The sequence below is a fragment of the Coregonus lavaretus genome (genome assembly GCF_964263955.1).
Source record: "Coregonus lavaretus genome assembly, chromosome: 16".
Classification (NCBI taxonomy): Eukaryota; Metazoa; Chordata; class Actinopteri; order Salmoniformes; family Salmonidae; genus Coregonus; species Coregonus lavaretus.
Genome location: NC_140003.1, coordinates 40,614,146 through 40,637,359, shown reverse-complemented (window position 1 = coordinate 40,637,359; position 23,214 = coordinate 40,614,146). Strand labels below are relative to the sequence as shown.

The following is a 23,214-nucleotide window of genomic DNA, read 5'->3' as shown; positions in this document are numbered from 1 at the left end:
TCTATTCTAAGGCTCTATTCATACTGTTGGTGTGGTTCTATTCTAAGGCTCTATTCATACTTGTGGTAGACAGTCGCTTTATAAAGTTTGGCCAAGTCCCAGCATTGAAGGGTGGTGACGTTAAACAAGCCTAGGGGTGCTTTTGTGTTAATAGTCTTTTCAACTCTCTCTCCAACATGCAATCAAGCTTTATTCACTCAACACAAAAACAGGCCAGCTTGAGTTCCACGCTCAACAGCTCTTCTGGACCCAATGTAAAGAGCTTTGAGACCTTGTGAAATGTGGTTTATAAATGAAATGCACTCCATTCGTACAGTGAAGAGGGATTCTGCACCTGTCAAGGCCAGATGCTGAAGCGAAAGCTTCCTTCCTGATATTGTGATGTCATCCAGCTTAGAAGAGTTGTGTATAGCTGTGGTGTTTGTGTGTGTAAATAAAGTTGTGAGCAAGCACTGTGTGTGTATTAATCGGTTAACATAGATAGCGATAAGAAACACACACTCCATATCCAATGTAAACACACATAAAAGGGCATAATAATCACACACAGTGGCACAATCTAAGATAGGCAACGGACGTTTATATCAAAATCATCAATGTCAAACAAGTGAAATGCAAACATCTGCTATGGCTGAATGGCACAGTTTCAAACCAGTTACCTGTGGCCAATAAGGGCCTGTTCAATTAATACTGTGGGCTAATAAAGAATGCAATTACAATGCAATTGCAAATCTGTAATACAAATTCAAGCTCAGTAGGTACAGTATATGACACACACACACACACACACACACACACACAATGAAGGCAGGTGAACCTGAGTTGCCTTTTTTATGGCACAATTGACACCTATTATATGTTTCTTATAGTCTGATGAAATGTATGACACGTGGGGGAGTATTGGAGGTACAATTATAATGGCAAGTTGGCAAATATAGATGTTTAGAATTTATCAAAACAATCCTGCACTTAACACACATGAATTGATCATATGAAGTTTCTTTGATTACTTTCCTTTTTTTAACCCCTTATCCTAGCTCTCCCTCCACACCTAATCAATACCTATCGATCGATACCTACCAATACCCCTAATTATATCATTGCTGTCAGCGTAACTTCACGGGAACTAACTGTCACCATGCTTTATAGGTGAGAGAGGGGGACTGCTCTGTGGAATGCTTCGTTTGAGTTTCACAGATAAATCTGAATATGGACACGCAGTACAGTGCACATCCACACAAATGGTTCACACACACGTTGCAGCCATACATACCCATTCAAATGGTGTGTTTGTAATGCATGCACGCTCAACACACATACAAACAAAATGGTGTCCAAATGTTCCTTAATCGATGCATAAACAATGCACGTTCCATTGTCTTTTCGTGATCCGTGCAAGGTGCCTTCCTTCTGTGGATTGAAGCCTTCTATTGGATAAGCCTCTTGAGGTTGTTGATGATGAGGATGATCAGTTAGTCTCTCCCAGGCTGATGCGTGATGTTTTAAGTGAGTGTGATTCTCAATACTGGCAGTGCTGTGCAGGCACAGGCTCGAGTTCTCTCTGGTGTGTCACACTATGAGAGAGTCTCTGCTCAGAGCAGGGGTCTGTTAAAGAAAAACAACAAGAGCCATGTTAGAGACCCTGCAATCATGCCGCTCATGCTCGTTTAGTCTGGTGTGGTCAGTGAGGTAACGTGTCAGTGAGGTAACGTTTTCACATAACAACCAATCAATATGAAATACTGTTAGAAAAGGTTTTGATTTATACGGTGCTTTCGGAAAGTATTCAGACCCCTTCACTTTTTCCACATTTTGTTACGGTACAGCCTGATTCTAAAATGGATTATATAAATGTTTTTCCTCATCATTCTACACACAGTACCCCATAATGACAAAGCAAAAACAGGTTTTTAGAAATGTTTGCAAATGTATTAAAAATAAAATAACTGAAATACCTTATTTACATAAGTATTCAGACCCTTTGCTATAAGACTAGAAATTGAGCTCAGTTGCATCCTGTTTCCATTGATCATCCTTGAGATGTTTCTACAACTTGATTGGAGTCCACCTGTGATACATGCAATTGATTGGACATGATTTGGAAAGGCACACACCTGTCTATATAAGGTCCCACAGTTGACAGTGCATGTCAGAGCAAAAACCAAGCCATGAGGTCGAAGAAATTGTCCGCAGAGCTCCGAGACAGGATTGTGACGAGGCACAGATCTGGGGAAGGGTACCAAAACATTTCTGCAGCATTGAAAGTTCCCACGAACACAGTGGCCTCCATCATTATTAAATGGAAGAAGTTTGGAACCACCAAGACTCTTCCTAGACTGAGCAATCGAGGGAGAAGGGCCTTGGTCAGGGAGGTGACCAAGAACCTGATAGTCACTCTGACAGAGCTCCAGAGTTCCTCTGTGGATATGGGAGAACCTTCCAGAAGGACAACCATTTCTGCAGCACTCCACCAATCAGGCCTTTATGGTAGAGTGGCCAGACGGAAGCCATTCCTCCGTAAAAGGCACATGACAGCCAGCTTGGAGTTTGCCGAAAGGCACCTAAAGGAACATAATAAACAAGATTCTCTGGTCTGATGAAACCAAGATTGAACTCTTTGGCCTGAATGCCAAGCATCACGTCTGGAGGAAAGCTGGCACCATCCCTACGGTGAAGCATGGTGGCAGCATCATGCTGTGGGGATGTTTTTCAGCGGCAGGGACTGGGAGACTAGTCAGGATCAAGGGAAAGATGAACGGAGCAAAGTACAGTGAGATCCTTGATGAAAACTTGCTCCAGAGATCTCAGAACCTCAGACTGGGGTGAAGATTCACCTTCCAACAGGACAACGACTCTAAGCACACAGCCAAGACAATGCAGGACTAGCTTCGGGACAAGTCTCTGAATGTCCTTGACTGGCCCAGCCAGAGCCCGGACTTGAACCCGATCTAGCATCTCTGGAGAGACCTTAAAATAGCTGTGCAACGACGCTCCCCATCCAACCTGACAGAGCTTGAGAGGATCTGCAGAGAAGAATGGGAGAAACTCCCCAAATACAGGTGTGCCAAGCTTGCAGTGTCATACTCAAGAAGACTCAAGGCTGTAATCGCTGCCAAAGGTGCTTCAACAAAGTACTGAGTAAAGGGTCTGTATACTTATGTAAAAAAAAAAAAAAACGGTTTTTGCTTTGACATTATGGGGTATTGTTTTGTAGATTGATGAGGGGAAAAATTATTTAATCCATTGTAGAATAAGGCTGTAACGTAACAAAATGTGGAAAAAGTCAAGGGGTCTGAATACTTTCCGAATGCACTGTATATACTCAACTAAAAAATATAAAACGCAACATGTAATAATTTCAACGATTTTACTGAATTACAGTTTATATAAGGAAATCAGTCAATTGAAATAAATTCATTAGGCCCTAATCTATGGATTTCACGATTGGGCAGGGGCACAGCCACGGGTGGACCTGGGAGGGCATAGGCCCACCCACTGGGGAGCCAGGCCCAGCAAATCAGAATGGGTTTTTCCCCACAAAAGGGATTTATTACAGACAGAAATACTTCTCAGTTTCACCAGCTTTCCGGGTGGCTGATCTCAGACAATCCCGCAGGTGAAGAAACCGGATGTGGAGATCCTTTGCCTGGCGTGGTTACATGTGGTCTGCGGTTGTGAGGCCGGTTGGACGTACTGCCAAATTCTCTAAAACAACGTTGGAGGCGGCTTATGGTAGAGAAATTAACATTAAATTATCTGGCAACAGCTATGGTGGACTTTCCTGCAGTCAGCATGCCAATTGCACGCTCCCTCAAAACTTGAGACATCTGTGGCATTGTGTTATGTGACAAAACTGCACATTTTAGAGTGGCCTTTTATTGTCCCCAGCACAAGGTGCACCTGCGTAATGATCATGCTGTTTAATCAGTTTCTTGATATGCCACACCTGTCAGGTGGATGGATTATCTTGGCAAAGGAGAAATGCTAACTGACAGGGATGTAAACAAATTTGTGCACAACATTTTAGAAAATAAAAGCTTTTTGTGCATATGGAAAATTTCTGGTATCTTTTATTTCAGCTCATGAAACATGGGACCAACACTTTACATGTTGCGTTTATATTTTTGTTCAGTATAGTTTAAAAAAATAACACCCACAAAATAAAGATGATTTAACCATCTAACCATGTCCAGTTGGTGTAATACTAAGACACTTGTTGGCAGTCTGTTAGAGACTGTTAGAGCTACTGGGCTTTCTACGTCTGAGCTCTTCTAGCTGTGATAACCTGAGAGGGGTGGGGTGTTCTTCAACTTGACCCTCCTAAAGGTAACTCACCATTTTTCGGTTGTTGTCCCTATCCTCTCTGCCCCCCTGTACGGTGTGGGCCAGTCCTTTAGGGGGACGGGTATAGGAGAATGGTTGCATGGCCTGGTCAGTGGTGCGATATCGTTCTGAAGGCAGTTCGACCATGCGGTAACGTTCAACGGTTGCGTTGACCATCCGGTACCTTTCCATCTCCAGCTCCGAGTATGGAGGCAAAGGGTCATCCTCCTCGGGCCTGTTGCTAGGTGACCGGCTGTAGAAACCATCGCTGCCCTTGCCCTTCGAACTGCCCTTGGAGGGAGTGTCACTGTCCTCGTCAACCCGCCCCTTTCCTCTCTCCCCCCTCTCTCCTGCCCTCCCCCTCGCCTTCCGCTCCAATAAGTCATTGAGGAAGGCGGCATCGTAACCCCTCCCCCCCTGGGCGTGCTGGTGGGGGCGAGAGGGGAGATCGCTGTCGCCGTCCCACATGTCCCTCCTCTTCTGTGGAGGCGGGCTGCGGCGGGGGTGCCAGTCGTCATCCCTATCTCTGTGGAAACGGCGAGGGGGGCTGTGCTCTCTCCCCCATAGCTCCAGGTCGTAGTCCCTGTCCTGGTCACGGGGGTCGCCCCTCCGGGCACGGGGCCCATAGGACATAGCAAACTCCTCCAGCTCATCCAGTGAGCCGGTACGCCCCCTGCTGCCCAATGTCCTCCTCTCCAGGTGCACAGAGCGAGGGTTCCACCTGGAAAACAGGGAAGACAGGGGGAATCAGAGTACAGATATACAAATGCAGGCAGACAGTGCTAACTAGCATTTTATTCCTACACTAAATACAAGATATACAGCAATGAAATATCCAATACCTATACAACATCCTATTCTCTCTCACACACACACATACACCTGGTGAGATAGTTTGAGTACTGTAGATCCAGTTCAAACTGGTACCTGCTGTCTTGCTCGTCGTCAGTGTGGTTGCCACGGTAATGCCTGGGTCGACGACTGTTGTGCACAGGAGCTGCCATGAGCTCTGATTGGTCATCAAGGTCAGCGATGGGTGGGAGAGATTTCATCTGGACTGTCCGATAGGTCTGCCGGAAATCCGTGTCCCCTCCCTCATGCAGAGAGCTGAGCTCTGATAGGCTACTGGCTGCTGGGACAACACATCACTATGGAGACCGTTACTGCTTTCAAGAAAAGGTTTTCAATGTTATAAATTAACTGTTTTCGCAGCAAGTTTTTTTGCAGCAGCGTTCTATTTACAGTGTTTTGAAATTGCATCTTACCACCATCATTAGGCTACACAGCATGTTTATGCTTCAATACTTCTAATCCAATCACATACACATCATCAAATATCACCCCTAATGCAAACAACATCTGATAGCCATAGACATCAGTGTAAATATAGATTGGTTATTTCCAAAGCAAATGCTTTTGTTGATGGCCCTCATCATACAGATGTAGGATCTTAATTACTAGCTCTCACAGTCTCACATCAGAATGAGACGTTCATCCATCTTTCTCAAACGACACATTTCTAAATTGTTCCAGACGTCAAATTTCGAAGTATTTAAGGTTAAGTTTAGGTATTAACTCCACATTTTTAAGGTTAGTGATAAGTTCAGGCATTAACTCCGAATGGTTAAGGTAAGGGTTAAGGTTTGGGATAGGCTTAAAACAAAATATAGAAAACAACTTTCCATCGTTGGATTTGACCATTCAATGCTTACGCCCATCCACCATCCCCATCCAAAACACCCTAGCAAACCGAAACCTACTTGAAGGTAACAGCGCTCACTGTTGCCCTTAGTGGCCGGTATTCAACATCATCTCCCGATGTCCTCAGACATGGATGGCTGTCGAATACTGACTTGTATCACGGGTGACCTGCCTGAATTTGATCACACAGCAGGAAATGATACCTTGTAGTGTATTCAAGGTTTAAAAAGGTTTCTAAAGTTTGTAATTTCCACTGATTTGTCCTAACAAAAAATGTATCAACCCCTATGTCTGTGTGTTTACAACAAAGCACTATAGATACCTCCTTACACTGCCACTGGTATGTTAATGAACTTAACATGTGAAATAGAGAACCATGCCATATTATAGTTTCTGATGAAAAAGCAACAGTCCAGTCAATTCACATATTTTTTTTTTTACATTTGAGTCATTTAGCAGATGCTCTTATCTAGAGCGACTTATAGTTAGTGCATTCATCTTAAGATAACTAGGTGGGACAATCACATATCATCAAAAAATGTAAATGTAAATATCACAGGCATACAGTGCATTCGGAAAGTATTCAGACCCCTTGACTTTATCCACATTTTGTTACGTTACAGCCTTATTCTAAAATTGATTAAATAAAACATTTTCCTCATCAATCTACACACAATAACCTATAATGACAAAGCGAAAACAGGTTTTTAGAAATGTTTGCAAAAGTATTCAGACCCTTTGCTATGAGACTCAAAATTGAGCTCAGGTGCATCCTGTTTCCATTGATTATCCTTGAGATGTTTCTACAACTTGATTGGAGTCCACCTGTGGTATATTCAACTGATTGGACATGATTTGGAAAGGCACACACCTGTCTATATAAGGTCCCACAGTTGACAGTGCATGTCAGAGCAAAAACCAAGCCATGAGGTCGAAGGAATTGTCCGTAGAGCTCTGAGACAGGATTGTGTCGAGGCACAGATCTGGGGAAGGGTACCAAAACATTTCCCCAAGAAGTCCCCAAGAACACAGTGGCCTCCATCATTCTTAAATGGAAGAAGTTTGGAACCACCAAGACTCGTCCTAGAGCTGGCCGCCCGGCCAAACTGAGCAATCAGGGGAGAAGGGCCTTAGTCAGGGTGGAGACCAAGAACCCGATGGCCACTCTGACTGAGCTCCAGAGTTCCTCTGTGGAGATGGGAGAACCTTCCAGAATGACAACCATCTCTGCAGCACTCCACCAATCAGGCCTTTATGGTAGAGTGGCCAGCCGGAAGCCACTCCTCAGTAAAAGGCACATGACAGCCAGCTTGGAGTTTTCCAAAAGGCACCTAAAGGACTCTCAGACCATGAGAAACAAGATTCTCTGGTCTGATGAAACCAAGATTGAACTCTTTGGCCTGAATGCCAAGCGTCACGTCTGGAGGAAAGCTGGCACCATCCCTACGGTGAAACATGGTAGTGGCAGCATCATGCTGTGGGGATGTTTTTCAGTGGCAGGGACTGGGAGACTAGTCCGGATCGAGAGAAAGATCAACGGAGCAAAGTACAGAGAGATCCTTGATGAAAACTTGCTCCAAAGCGCTCAGGACCTCAGACTGGGGCGACGGTTCAACTTCCAACAGGACAATGAAGCAATAGAACAGCGCCGGAGAAGATGGCTGCCGTTTTACAGCCCTCTAACCAATTGTACTATTATGTGTGTTTTTCCGCGTTATTTGTAATTTATTTTGTACATAATGTTTCTGCCATCGTCTCTTATAACCAAAAAGAGCTTCTGGATATCAGGACAGCGATTACTCACCTCGCATTGGACGAAGATTTTTTCTTCAACGAGGCGGTCGCGAAGGATATCCTACAGACACCCGACAAGGCCCAGATCCCCGTCATTCGCGTGAGGAAGAGACGGAGATATCGCGGACGCAGATCCGGGTGCCTTGTAAGGATCCGACGGCGAGCGAGTAAACTGCCTCTCCCATCAATCCTATTAGCCAACGTTCAAGCTTTTGAGAATAAAATGGACGATTTAAGATTACGGTTATCCTACCAACGGGACATTAAAAACTGTAATATCTTATGTTTCACGGAGTCGTGGCTGAACGACAACAATGATAACATTCAGCTAGCAGGCTATACGCTACATCGGCAGGACAGAACGTCTGACTCTGGTAAGACAAGGGGTGGCGGTCTCTGTATATTTGTAAACAACAGCTGGTGCACAAAATCAAATACTAAGGAAGTCTCGAGGTTTTGCTCGCCTGAGGTAGAGTATCTTATGATAAGCTGTAGACCACACTATTTACCAAGAGAGTTTTCATCGCTGTCTATTTACCACCACAAACCAATGCTGGCATTAAGATTGCACTGAATGAGTTGTACAAGGCCATTAATCAACAGGAAAACGCTCATCCAGATGCAGCGCTCCTAGTGGCCGGGGACTTTAATGCAGGGAAACTTAAATCCGTTCTACCTAATTTCTACCAGCATGTTAAATGTGCAACCAGAGGGAAAAAAACTCTAGACCACCTTTACTCCACACACAGAGACGCATACAAAGCTCTCCCTCGCCCTCCATTTGGCAAATCTGACCATAACTCTATCCTCCTGATTCCTGCTTATAAGCAAAAACTGAAGCAGGAAGCACCAGTGATTCGGTTAATAAAAAAGTGGTCAGATGACGCAGATGCTAAGCTACAGGACTGTTTTGCTAGCACAGACTGGAACATGTTCCGGGATTCTTCAGACAGCATTGAGGAGTACACCACATCAGTCACTGGCTTCATCAATAAGTGCATCGATGATGTCGTCCCCACAGTGACCGTACGTACATACCCCAACCAGAAGCCATGGATTACAGGAAACATCCGCACTGAGCTAAAGGGTAGAGCTGCTGCTTTCAAGGAACGGGACTCTAACCCGGACGCTTATAAGAAATCCCGCTATGACCTCCGACGAACCATCAAACAGGCAAAGAGTCAATACAGGTCTAAGATTGAATCATACTACACTGTCTCTGACGCTCGTCGGATGTGGCAGGGCTTGAAAACTATTACAGACTACAAAGGGAAGCACAGCCGCGAGCTGCCCAGTGACACAAGCCTACCAGACGAGCTAAACCACTTCTATGCTCGCTTCGAGGCAAGCAACACTGAAGCATGCATGAGAGCACCAGCTGTTCCGGATGACTATGTGATCACGCTCTCCGTAGCCGATGTGAGTAAGACTTTTAAGCAGGTCAACATTCACAAGGCCGCAGGGCCAGACGGATTACCAGGACGTGTACTCCGAACATGTGCTGACCAACTGGCAAGTGTCTTCACTGACATTTTCAACATGTCCCTGACTGAGTCTGTAATACCAACATGTTTCAAGCAGACCACCATAGTCCCCGTGCCCAAGAACTCTAAGATAACCTGCCTAAATGACTACCGACCCGTAGCACTGACGTCTGTAGCCATGAAGTGCTTTGAAAGACTGGTCATGGCTCACATCAACAGCATAATCCCAGAAACCCTAGACCCACTCCAATTTGCATACCGCCCCAACAGATCCACAGATGATGCAATCTCTATCTCACTCCACACTGCCCTTTCCCACCTGGACAAGAGGAACACCTACGTGAGAATGCTATTCATTGACTACAGCTCAGCATTCAACACCATAGTGCCCTCTAAGCTCATCACTAAGCTAAGGATCCTGGGACTAAACACCTCCCTCTGCAACTGGATCCTGGACTTCCTGACGGGCCGCCCCCAGGTGGTAAGGGTAGGTAACAACACATCTGCCACACTGATCCTCAACACGGGGGCCCCTCAGGGGTGCGTGCTCAGTCCCCTCCTGTACTCTCTGTTCACCCATGACTGCATGGCCAGGCACGACTCCAACACCATCATTAAGTTTGCCGACGACACAACAGTGGTAGGCCTGATCACCGACAACGATGAGACAGCCTATAGGGAGGAGGTCAGAGATCTGGCCGTGTGGTGCCAGGACAACAACCTCTCCCTCAACGTGACCAAGACAAAGGAGATGATTGTGGACTACAGGAAAAAAAAGAGGACTGAGCACGCCCCCATTCTCATCGACGGGGCTGTAGTGGAACAGGTTGAGAGCTTCAAGTTCCTTGGTGTCCACATCACCAACGAACTATCATGGTCCAAACACACCAAGACAGTCGTGAAGAGGGCACGACAAAGCCTATTCCCCCTCAGGAGACTAAAAAGATTTGGCATGGGTCCTCAGATCCTCAAAAAATTATACAGCTGCACCATCGAGAGCATCCTGACTGGTTGCATCACCGCCTGGTATGGCAACTGCTTGGCCTCTGACCGCAAGGCACTACAGAGGGTAGTGCGTACGGCTCAGTACATCACTGGGGCAAAGCTCCCTGCCATCCAGGACCTCTATACCAGGCGGTGTCAGAGGAAGGCCCTCAAAATTGTCAAAGACTCCAGCCACCCTAGTCATAGACTGTTCTCTCTGCTACCGCACGGCAAGCGGTACCGGAGTGCCAAGTCTAGGTCCAAAAGACTTCTCAACAGCTTCTACCCCCAAGCCATAAGACTCCTGAACAGCTAATCATGGCTACCCGGACTATTTGCACTGCCCCCCCACCCCATCCTTTTTACGCTGCTGCTACTCTGTTAAGTATTTATGCATAGTCACTTTAACTCTACCCACATGTACATATTACCTCAACTACCTCAACTAGCCGGTGCCCCCGCACATTGACTCTGCAATGGTACCCCCCTGTATATATAGCCTCCCTACTGTCACTTTATTTTACTGTATATATAGCCTCCCTACTGTCACTTTATTTTACTTCTGCTCTTTTTTTCTCAACACTTTTTTTGTTGTTGTTTTATTCTTACTTTTTTTTGTTTAAAATAAATGCACTGTTGGTTAAGGGCTGTAAGTAAGCATTTCACTGTAATGTCTGCACCTGTTGTATTCGGCGCATGTGACCAATAAAATTTGATTTGATTTGATTTGATTTGATTTGAAGCACACAGCCAAGACAACACAGGAGTGGCTTCGGGACAAGTCTCTGAATGTCCTTGAGTGGCCCAGTCAGAGCCCAGACTTGAACAGGTGTGCCAAGCTTGTAGCGTCATACCCAAGAAGACTCAAAGCTGTAATCGCTGCCAAAGGTGCTTCAACAAAGTACTGAGTAAAGGCTCTGAATACCTATGTAAATGTGATATTTCTAAAAACCTGGTTTTGCTTTGTCATTATGGGTATTTGTGTAGATTGATGAGGGGGAAAAAAACATAATAAATATTTATTTATAGTGGTTTATAAGCAGTTTATAGGTAGTTCTTCTAATGTTACCAAACAACATTTGACCGATTCAACACAGATGGATTCTCTCAGTAGATGGTATTGATGACAGTTAGTGTAATCAGGGTTGGTTTGTTACTAATGGGGAAATGAATAGTTATTGGAGAATTTAATGGAGGGTTTCTGATGAGGACCAACCTTTACTAACAAAGATACACACATTAAACACAGACGCAGATACACCAACCCATCAACACACACACACACACACACACACACACACACACACACACACACACACACACACACACAAAGTGATTATTGAGGAACTACTGACTCTGTACAGGCTTACATTGTAGAGGAGCCATCTTGGCAGAGGGAAACTCCTTCTCTACGTAGTACAGAACCTTCATAGAGTCCTGACTGTGATTGGGCTGGAGAAGATAGCCACTGCGTACTGTGGACACGGACACACCCACACACACTTATTTCAAGGATCAAAGCCACTACGGACAGTAGAAACACACTTACACAAACAAAAACACGGATGCACACACACACACACACACACACACACACACTCGAACGCAGGTCCGGTCATAGACAACTCCACCCAGGTTAGGGTCAGAAGATGAGGACCAACATAAGAAGAGGGTTAGTTAACTCAGATGACCCTCTACAAACGGTAGTTAGTGTTACTGTGATATATCATGCAAAACTAAATTTCCCACAATGCACAGTGGCTTGTCCAGTTCCTGCAGTCTGACAGGACGAGCCCAGGTGTGGGGCGGGTCACTCACCCCCAGCCAGGTTGTTCTCCACTGAGGGGAGGGAGACCATCTTAGGGTCAGCGAGGGACGGTGGAGCGAAGGGAACCATGGCGGGGACCCCAGGGATGCAGTAGGGGGGGTACACAACAACCTGGGGAGGCTGGCCCCTCTTCACCATCTTCCCCGCCTCATAGACTGGAAAACAGTAAAAAATAAAATGAAAATCCTAAACTTTTAAAAAGGGAAGCATGTGAATGTAAGGCTGTGTGTGTGTGTGTTACTCACGGTGGCGTGGGCAGCAGCAGGTGTCGGGGCAGCAGCAGCAGCGGAGGTAGCAGCAGCAGGAATGAGGGCAGCACTGACACCAGCAAATCCCCATCAACAACAGGAACAGGATACTGCCCAGGGATACAGATCCCACAAACACCCACTCTGGAACACAGAAACAGATCAATGAGACTACAGATCCCACAAACACCCACTATGGAACACAGAAACAGATCAATGAGACTACAGATCCCACAAACACCCACTATGGAACACAGAAACAGATCAATGAGACTACAGATCCCACAAACACCCACTATGGAACACAGAAACAGATCAATGAGACTACAGATCCCACAAACACCCACTATGGAACACAGACACAGATCAATGAGACTACAGATCCCACAAACACCCACTATGGAACACAGACACAGATCAATGAGACCACAGATCCCACAAACACCCACTATGGAACACAGACACAGATCAATGAGACTACAGATCCCACAAACACCCACTATGGAACACAGACACAGATCAATGAGACTACAGATCCCACAAACACCCACTATGGAACACAGACACAGATCAATGAGACTACAGATCCCACAAACACCCACTATGGAACACAGACACAGATCAATGAGACCACAGATCCCACAAACAGTAAAGATACACATCTTGTTACTTGAGTGAGTTACTACATGTTACTTACTACAGTTACATCTTCTGCATCTCTGTCCTCTCTCCACATCCGTAATAACCATTGACATACATGGTAATAATAACCCTCCAATGCTCAGGGTGTAGAGAGGCAGGGCTTGCTGGCTTATCACAGCCTCACATCACTAAAGCATCCCAACACTAATGATGAACTTCCTCAGGTCGTGACCAAGGACGACAAACACACCACTTTGGTCAGCCCCTTGTGAAAACACACATCCCAAGTGGACCTCTTCAGAGAGAGATCTCATCTTCAAAAGAGAGAGGGGGTAGGGTTTCTTGTGAATAACTAGCATTGCTCCATTGAGGAGAGTTTTAAATGTGCCATATGCATTAAGTCATGTAGCAAGAATATGATTGTGAGAGTGAGTTAATGCTTGACTGCGCAGAGGCGGAATATAAGATGAGGCAACGAGCTGATTTGTCCTTTACTCTGCAGTTGTTAAATCATTCAAGATTCCCAGAAGCTGATTGGACAGTGAGAGAACAGGGTTAGCAGAGCCAGAGCAGGTGATGCCACTGAGGGGAACAGGTAAGGAAGGAACAGGTGGGGTGAAAATGCAGCCATTTTTGGCATACACACACACAGACACACAGACAGACAGTAGCCAGCGGGCGAGGAGGCAGGCAGCCGTACCTGGCATAATCGCCACATCAAACTCAGGCAGGAGATCATCCAGCACACCTGTCCTACCTGCAGAGAGAAGGAGAGCAGAGGTGAGGCGCAGCAGACAGGAAGTAGCAGAGGGCAGAGGTCAAAGTTGAGGCAAATCAGCCAATCAGATGGAGTTATTGACAAAGAGTCATGCATAGAGATTACCAGACAGATTAATTGAAAGAGGAGCCCAGGAAAAGAACAGTCAAACTATTCTTCAATACTGATGCTAAAGCCAAAGTGATCATCATCATCGTTAATAATTTCCCATGATTCAAACATTTGAGAGAATTTAATACATTTGACAGAAGTTAATAGGAGTGAAGACAAAGTTGAAAGTGTGATGCTGATTGATTTTCACATCCACTTTATTTTATTTTTTTATTATTATTTTTTTTGTCATTTAGCAGACGCTCTTATCCAGAGCGACTTACAGGAGCAATTAGGGTTAAGTGCCTTGCTCAAGGGCACATCGACAGATTTTTCACCTAGTCGGCTCTGGGATTAGAACCAGCGACCTTTCGGTTACTGGCACAACGCTCTTACCCACTAAGCTACCTGCCGCCCACTTCACACATACTACCTCAGTCTAGTGTGGGAAGGGGGGGGGGGATGGGAAAATGGTCAGAGTGTAACGGGGACAGACACTACACTGAAGCATTCTGGGACACCAATTAACCATCGGAGCTCATTGGGAAAGAGGGTCAGCCATGGTAACAATGGCTGCTTTGTTTCTGCTAAATGTGATAAGGCGAGAGACACACAGAGGAGGAGACAGAAAGGTTAAGGAAGATAAAGACAGAGAGTGATATTTGCACATTGTTACAACACTGGATATAGATATAACATGGGATATAGACATAACATGACATTTGAAATGTCTTTATTCTTTTGGAACTTCTGAGTGTAATGTTTACTGTTAATATTTATTGTTTATTTCACCTTTGTTTACTATCTACTTCACTTGCTTTGGCAATGTTAACATACGTTTCCCATGCCAATAAAGCCCTTAAATTGAAATTGAAATTGAATGAGAGAAGGATAAAGGGCAATAGAGAGAGAGACAAATATAGAGACAAATAGAGAGAGAATGGTGTTGTAATGGGACCATGCCCTCACACACACACACACACACACACACACACACACACACACACACTGATCCTACCACCCTTCTCTGGCACTGAGTCATATAAACCTAGCTGAGCTCAGTAACCTGAGAGAGGGGAGAAACTATGGGCCTCTGAGAGGGGAGAAACTATGGGCCTCTGAGAGGGGAACAAGGTGAGGGAGGAGAGGAGGTAGGGGTTTCCATTAGTTACCACAGCCACAGAGTCAAAATTGTCTATATCGTAAAAATTCATGAAAGCAAAAATGTGCTTTTTGGTCTATATTTAAGGTTAGGGTTAGGCATAAGGTTAGCAATGTGGTTAAGGTTAGGGTTAAGGTTCAGTTTAAAATCACATTTTAAGAAGATCAATTGTAGAAATAGGCAAGGTTTATGACTTTGTGGCTGTGATAACTAGAGACGGCCGGGAGGGAGAGGGGAGAAACTATGTGCCTCTGAGAGGGGAAGGTGAGGGAGGGAGGGAGGGAGGGAGGGAGGGAGGGAGGGAGGGAGGGAGGGAGGGAGGGAGGGAGGGAGGGAGGGAGGGAGGGAGGGAGGGAGGGAGGGAGGGAGGGGAGAAACTGTGTGCCTCAGAGGGGAAGGTGAGGGAGGGAGGGAGGGAGGGAGGGAGAGGAGATAAGGAACAATGATAAGAAGACAGGGGGAAGAAGGGGTAGAGGAAAATGAGGTGCTTCAGAGTAGAATACAAAAAAATATAAAGCAGTGAAAAATTTAATTATGAGAAAGAGAGGACAGGAGAAGGAGAGCGGGAGGGAAGCTGAGAGAAATAGAACAGGAGAAGGAGAGAGGGAGGGAAGCTGAGAGAAAGAGAACAGGAGAAGGAGAGAGGGAGGGAAGCTGAGAGAAATAGAACAGGAGAAGGAGAGAGGGATGGAAGCTGAGAGAAATAGAACAGGAGAAGGAGAGAGGGAGGGAAGCTGAGAGAAATAGAACAGGAGAAAGAGAGAGGGAGGGAAGCTGAGAGAAATAGAACAGGAGAAGGAGAGAGGGAGGGAAGCTGGGAGAAAGAGAACAGGAGAAGGAGAGAGGGATGGAAGCTGAGAGAAATAGAACAGGAGAAAGAGAGAGGGAGGGAAGCTGAGAGAAATAGAACAGGAGAAGGAGAGAGGGAGGGAAGCTGAGAGAAATAGAACAGGAGAAAGAGAGAGGGAGGGAAGCTGAGAGAAATAGAACAGGAGAAGGAGAGAGGGAGGGAAGCTGAGAGAAAGAGAACAGGAGAAGGAGAGAGGGAGGGAAGCTGAGAGAAAGAGAACAGGAGAAGGAGAGAGGGAGGGAAGCTGAGAGAAAGAGAACAGGAGAAGGAGAGAGGGAGGGAAGCTGAGAGAAAGAGAACAGGAGAAGGAGAGAGGGAGGGAAGCTGAGAGAAAGAGAACAGGAGAAGGAGAGAAGGAGGGAAGCTGAGAGAAAGGGAGAACAGGAGAAGGAGAGAAGGAGGGAAGCTGAGAAAAAGAGGAACGAATATAGGAGACAGTTTAGGAAGTCAGTCTCAGTCCCACCATGGGGGCACAGTCATCCTTGTGCTATGCATTGAGCTCTCCTAGCCCTCAACAGTCATATAAATACAGCAGACAGTAACCTGAGAGAGAGAAGGGAGACCAGGCCCACTCGGTCAGAGGAGTAGGAGGGGGGGTTCTAAGACATAAACAGACAAACTCTGAAGGAATTAAAATGGGTTCAACAACTCAAACTCTGATGGTGTGTGTACAAGGCCAAAGTCAGCTCCTCTGTTGTCCCACCACACAGCTGACCCTTAACATGCTACACCACTGACCATTAACCTGCTACACTACTGACTCTTAACCTGCTACACCACTGACCCTTAACATGCTACACTACTGACCCTTAACCTGCTACACCACTGACCCTTAACATGCTACACTACTGACCCTTAACCTGCTACACCACTGACCCTTAACCTGCTACACCACTGACCCTTAACCTGCCACACCACTGACCCTTAACCTGCCACACCACTGACCCTTAACCTGCCACACCACTGACCCTTAACCTGCCACACCACTGACCCTTAACCTGCTACACCACTGACCCTTAACCTGCTACACCACTGACCATTAACCTGCTACACCACTGACCATTAACCTGCTACACCACTGACCATTAACCTGCTACACCACTGACCCTTAACCTGCTACACCACTGACCATTTAGCTGCTACACCACTGACCATTAACCTGCTACACCACTGACCATTAACCTGCTACACCACTGACCCTTAACCTGCTACACCACTGACCATTTAGCTGCTACACCACTGACCATTAACCTGCTACACCACTGACCATTAACCTGCTACATTTTACATTTACATTTTAGTTATTTAGCAGACGCTCTTATCCAGAGCGACTTACAGTTAGTGAGTGCATACATTATTTTTTATTTTTTTATTTTTTCATACTGGCCCCCCGTGGGAATCGAACCCACAACCCTGGCGTTGCAAACGCCATGCTCTACCAACTGAGCTACATCCCTGCCGGCCATTCCCTCCCCTACCCTCAACGACGCTGGGCCAATTGTGCGCCGCCCTATGGGTCTCCCGGTCGCGGCCGGCTACGACAGAGCCTGGATTCACTAGAGATCCCACTGCGCCACTGCTACACCACTGACCCTTAACATGCTTTACTCCCCCCAATTTTTTTTTTGCCATGGAAACAATTTAAGAAGTGGATTACATAGCTCACAACAATTACCTAGAACTACTCTCTGTAATGTATGTGTAATGTATGTGTAATGACCTTATTCCACATAGGTACTGTATGTTGTGAGCTCTCTGTTATGTAGCCTATGTCTACCTGGCCTATACTGACACTATATTTGAGGTTATAAAGGTTTATGTATGGCTATGTCAGGGTTATGTCTGCTGTTGTACAACGGTAAGCTCAGCCAAACAATAGGTCCTCTCGGAGAGGATCAGAACCGTGTAGAGCAGCAGCGCATGTCTTTTCGGCCCGTTGTCATGGCAGCATTTCTAAGTGCACTTTGGAATGTGCACCCCCCCCCCACACACACGATGCTCAGCATTTCAGACTGGCATTTCAGACTGCAACGGCACAAATCAATAGATCTTATGCTGAGGTGCTGTGGTAAGGTTCAGAAAGTGAGACAAGACAATAAATAAGTGTATACTTGTTTCCTATTGCCTCAACTCCCAACTTCAAAATCCTTTCAGACGAGAAAGGACCTCAAAATAAGAGAGGACAGATAGCCCCAACGGAATGTTCAAATTGGTGTTAATTTCTGTTCTATCCCTTCCTCTTTGATGTTGAGGTGGTTTGACATCCTGTGTTGAATGTTTACTTCCTGTGTGCTGAGGGGTTCACTTCCTGTGGTCGCTCACCCAGCACCAGTAACTCCACCTGGCCCTCGTTCTTCCCCTCCAGGTCGTCTGCGATGACGATCTTACAGAAGTACACGCCGCTGTCGCCCCACTGCAGGTCCCCGATCCGCAGGTCCGCCTCTGGACAGGTACAGGGTCAGAGGTCAGGTCAAAGGTTGAATGAAAAAAACGATAAACCTATAAAAACATCTGAAAAAACGTATAAAAGCCATACAACAAATCATCGACAACTGCATACTGTCATAGGATTATATACCATTAGTAAAACAATGTACTGAACAATCCTCAAAGATACATTGACATTTGACACATTCATACATCCTGCATATTTCTATTATGATTTACGAAAACAGGAGGGTGTTTAGTTAAAAGGAAGGCAGAACAAGAAGGTGGGTGTTGCCTTTTGATAAGGAGCTCAATGGGGTGGTTCATTGTGAATAGGATAAGAGAGGGCAGTGTGTGTAGAGACCACTCCATTGTGAACAGGGGGCAGTGTCGTTAAGGGGATAGTTCACCCAAATTACATATTGGTTTCCTTACCTTGTAAGCTGTCTGTGGACAAGGTATGACAGCAATCCATGCTTTGGTTTAGCTTCCCTGGCACTGTTTCCAAATGCTAATATTTTAGGATTTGTGGCACAAACCTCATTCAAGTCATGGCACCGATATTAGCAAATCATCCGAAAGTATCTAAAATGTATTGTGAAGCTCAACAAAGTAACTTATAGATGATTTTTAAAATGTTAATAATGGGTCTCATGACTTGGATGGGATTTGTACCAAAAATGCTAAAACGTTATCATTTGGAAACAGTGCCAGGGAAACTAAACCAAAGCATGGACTGCTGTCATACTTTGTCCAGGGTAAGGAAACCAACATGTGATTTTGTAATTTGGGTGAATTATCCCTTTAATGTGTGTGTGTGTGTGTGTGTGTGTGTGTGTGTGTGTGTGTGTGTGTGTGTGTGTGTTAGTGGAGCCTGGTCTATTGTGAAGCAGAGACAGAGAAGGACTATTTGAGGAACCGGAAAAGCCGAGCACAAGCAGTCACGTTTCCTGTTGGGAGACGGATCACACAGTAGAGAGACTGGGACAATAGACACAGGCTATGACGGACCACCGCTTATAACACTAAAGCACTGGCATACTGTAACCAGCATTTAAGCGTGTGCGTGTGCGTGAGTGTGTGTATGTATTGCGTTCCCTCACAACATTTTCACAAGCACAGCCTTCTAGTCATACACATAACAGCTCATTAAACTATAAACACCTCCACACACGCACACAACTTAAATAAACACAACACAAATCAACTAATTAGAAATCTTCACAGTACTGTTGACGATGGCGATGTCTCGGCCCTTGTAGTGCTCAGCCAGCGTCATGGAGGCTCCCTGGCCCGAGGCTACGATGCGGACGGTGCGGCTGCTGTCGGAGCACTCCAGTTGGGCCGCGGCGCCCAGCTCAGACCCCTGGACCCCCAGGCTCTCGGTGAAGGTGAAGGAGTCTCGCGTGCGGTCACGGCAGTAGGACTTGTACCACCACTGCACCACAGGGGTCTGGGTGGAGGGCGTGTGGTACTGGCACTGAAGCACCACGGACTGGAAGAGCATGGCCAAACGCCTCTCCTCCCGAACGGTCACCTGCACCCCAGCACACACACAGACTGACACACACAAAAACATGCACAAACATGGACACACACACACACACACACACACACACACACACACACACACACACACAATGAAAGAAAATGACAGAGAAAAGAGAGGGGGAGAAGTTATTAATTCCAATAATCAAAACAATTCCAGATTATATTTTCACGGAAAGGTTAAAAACACAGACCTATGAATGGTAAAAAGGCATGGTGATAGATGTCCCATTCTACATATCAAATCACATTTTCTATCAAAATCTAATTCTATTCATCACATGCTTCGTAAATAACAGGTGTGGACTGACAGTGAAATGCTCACTAACAGCAGTGTGCATATAAGGCCTTTAACATACAGTATATTTTGAATAGCCAGTGAAACATGCAAATGTAAAGGAGAGATTTGACTTCACAGTTGAATGCTCTCCAACACCAGCTTTGAAACGCAACCAGTCCATCATCACTTGAACCAAGCAGCTTTGTCTCTTTAAAAAGTACTATATAAGTCCCATGTATTATTATTATTATTATTATTATTATTATTATTATTATATAGCCTCTACCCATATTTTTTCAGTCCAACTCTCCCTTACATACCCCTTGCACATCCAAAAGGTTAAGGGAGATTCCAGACCACTAAACTCAAGAGGGGGTTTATTTGTTTTCTACCCCACAGGGAGCCTATCAGAGACAGACTGCAGAGGTGGAATGCTCCTGATGTTCAGTGGTTCAGATAAAAGGCTGAGAACAGAGAGAATATAAGATAGGGAGATGGAGTGGTGAGATAAGAGTTGTGAAAGTGATGACTTGAATTCACCAACGCCTGAAAACATCTGGTCTGGATCCACAGTGTGAACCTGTGTTTGATGGTGTGTGTGTGTGTTTGTGTGTGTGTGTGTGTGTGTGTAATGATGACTCCAACTCAGTCTCCAACTGGGAGAATACCAAGTGGTGATTTGCATAATATCTAAAGGGGAGGAGAGACAGACAGAGATGGGATGGGGGCTCCTCTCTCCTGGTCACAGGGACTACATTCCGCTGTGCGTGGGGAGCGGGGGCAGGACGGCAGTAGGGAGGTAGGAGGTTATCATAATAAAGAGGAACAGTGAGGGGGCCAGAACCAGATCAGTCTACAGCTCCAACCTGTCCCGTTAGTTCTGGGTGGAGCAGGGAGCAGGTACTGACTCAAAAAAATGTCCCAGTCCCATTAGGTCTGGGTGGAGCAGGCAGCAGGAGCTGACTCCAAACATTTCCCATTCCCATTAGGTCTGGGTGGAGCAGGCAGCAGGAGCTGACTCCAAACATTTCCCATTCCCATTAGGTCTGGGTGGAGCAGGCAGCAGGAACTGACTCCAAACATTTCCCAGTCCCATTAGGTCTGGGTGGGGCAGGCAGCAGGAACTGACTCCAAACATTTCCCAGAAAAGAGGAAATCACAACAAAGCGTTCTACCCAGCAACTCTCTCCTTAGGAGCAGTTTAATGCATATGAAGGGAATGAGACAAGGAGGGAAGCCATTTTACACTTTGTACCAAAGAAGAGCCAGGGTGATTCATGATGATGGCCTTCAAATAAATATCTGACCCTACACCAACGGTTCACCCACTCCTCCTACAGAGTCTGAAGAAGATGTGTTACCTCTGGAGAATACAAAACAAATGAGAGAGAGAGAGACAGAGGAGAGAGAGAGAGAGGTGACAGTTCCGTTTGTTTGTTTGTGTTTGTTTTCATTTTGAATATGAGAGGGATGGAGAAAAATAAAGTGGGAGGAGAGATAGCAGGGAGAGGAACGGTGCTCCTAAATTCCTTCCACGGGGTAGCTGTGGCCCTCCCTTTGTCCTTTTGTTCATGGCCCATTGGCCCATTGTTTGGCATTAGTAAGCCCCCCCTCATCCTGGAGGATCCTATGTGGACAGTAGAATGGAGGAGGGGGATGGGAGGACTCCAACCAATGAAATAATCTCATCTGGTCCAGTCGGGTGTGAACAGCCAATTAGCTGTTAGGTATTTGAACCAAACCGTTAGAAGAGGTCCTTACAGTGTAGTGAGGGGAGATAGGGACAGAGAGAATGGACAGGGTGGGACACCTTAGTAACCACAGGATTCACGTACAACCAAAACAAACATTGTCACTGTATTCTGGAACCTTTGCTCCAAGGTGTGAGCCTGTCTCAGCATCTCTCTGTTAGAGAACACAAAAAGTGTCCATACATGTAACCAGGCACTTCAAAACACATTTGTAAACACATGCAACTATCTAACATACACCATTAAATAGTGTTTTCTTGATGAGTGGGCTACTACACAAACTGAGCTTACTATTCAAGTCTACTAGGCTCTTCTTGGTCAAAGCTCTGAGTCACTCCATGCTTCCTGTCCACATCACACCCTTTCCTCCTTCAACAACTGACACCATTTTCCTGCGAGGCATTCAAACACAGACATGACTTCCTATAGGGCCTATAAACTAGACACAGATTTGTTTTGTATAGGTCTATTGAAAAAAAAAAACTCTTCAAAATACTAGATTAAATAATGGTAAAATTACTATTAATTTACCAAATTAAACGTGAAAAATGTGGTTAACACAACAGAGACCACTACCCAAATATCAGACTGATCTACAAAATTATATTTCATAGTAGACCCTCAGAGTAAGTTATTATAGAGGACCAATGATTCTCTGCCTAGTAGATGTTTATGTGACCCATTGGGGTGCATGCATACCATGGATATTGTCTGAATAACAGTACCTATTTAAATGAAATAACCGTGTTTTTACTATAGTATATTTCATATTCCACACATTCCTCCTGTAATTTACGACAAAACACAATAGTGAAAAACAAGAGTAGCTAAGGTTATTATCACTGCACGTATTCCATCTAATAAAATACAGCAATTCAGATGAACCCCGCGAAACAAGTGGACAGCCAAAGGTCTGTTTATATCAATCAAAATAAAGGGAGTCCAATAGTCATATTGAGGTTGTAGGTAAGGCTACTGTAGAGGTAGAAAGAGACCCGTCAATTGCTGGAATTAACCCTCTGCAAGAGAGATCAACCTGTTACGTTCACTGCTTTCTCAGACAGATGACAAAATAACATGTTGAGTGAGTAAACAAACAAAAACAAGGAACATATATACCTGTTAAACACAAAATAATCCATCGATCTAACAGCCAGTTCATTTTTCGAATAAAAGGTTTCGCAATCAGAGAGAATTAATCCTCATTTTCATCCTGCCCGTTCTTTGACTCATTCTTTGTCCTCTGAGTGCTCATAAAAACACCGGGAGAGGCGAAGTGTCAATCGGAGACTAGAGGGAGTGTACCACTTCAACAGAGGGTGTA

The 23,214-nt window shown here is 45.4% G+C and overlaps 1 protein-coding gene across 2 annotated transcripts; it reads right to left on the bottom strand.

The window, feature by feature from the left end:
• Positions 1 to 560: 560 nt before the first annotated feature.
• Positions 561 to 23,135, bottom strand: LOC311144027 (immunoglobulin-like domain-containing receptor 2). Of its 2 annotated transcripts, XM_084179955.1 has the most exons (9): positions 23,010 to 23,135; positions 19,542 to 19,871; positions 18,207 to 18,326; positions 13,705 to 13,761; positions 12,360 to 12,506; positions 12,105 to 12,269; positions 5,251 to 5,452; positions 4,336 to 5,044; positions 561 to 1,605 (listed from the first exon to the last, which is right to left on the bottom strand). In XM_084179955.1, the coding sequence occupies exons 1-9, from the start codon at positions 23,050 to 23,052 to the stop codon at positions 1,570 to 1,572; spliced, it is 1,809 nt and encodes a 602-aa protein (XP_084036081.1). In that variant the 5' UTR covers positions 23,053 to 23,135; the 3' UTR covers positions 561 to 1,569. The 2 variants fall into 2 exon arrangements, with proteins under 2 accessions (XP_084036081.1, XP_084036082.1); XM_084179956.1 differs by lacking the exon at positions 13,705 to 13,761.
• Positions 23,136 to 23,214: the final 79 nt, after the last annotated feature.

Bases quoted from the DNA above. Each gene is read 5' to 3' on its own strand.
- LOC311144027 (XM_084179955.1), bottom strand. From the start codon at position 23,052: ATGAACTGGCTGTTAGATCGATGGATTATTTTGTGTTTAACAG. The intron at 13,762-18,206 runs GTGAGCGACCAC...TTCTCTCTGCAG, and splicing joins GGTGGAGTTACTGGTGCTGG to GTAGGACAGGTGTGCTGGAT. The intron at 5,045-5,250 runs GTACCAGTTTGA...CCTGTTTTCCAG, and splicing joins GACGACGAGCAAGACAGCAG to GTGGAACCCTCGCTCTGTGC.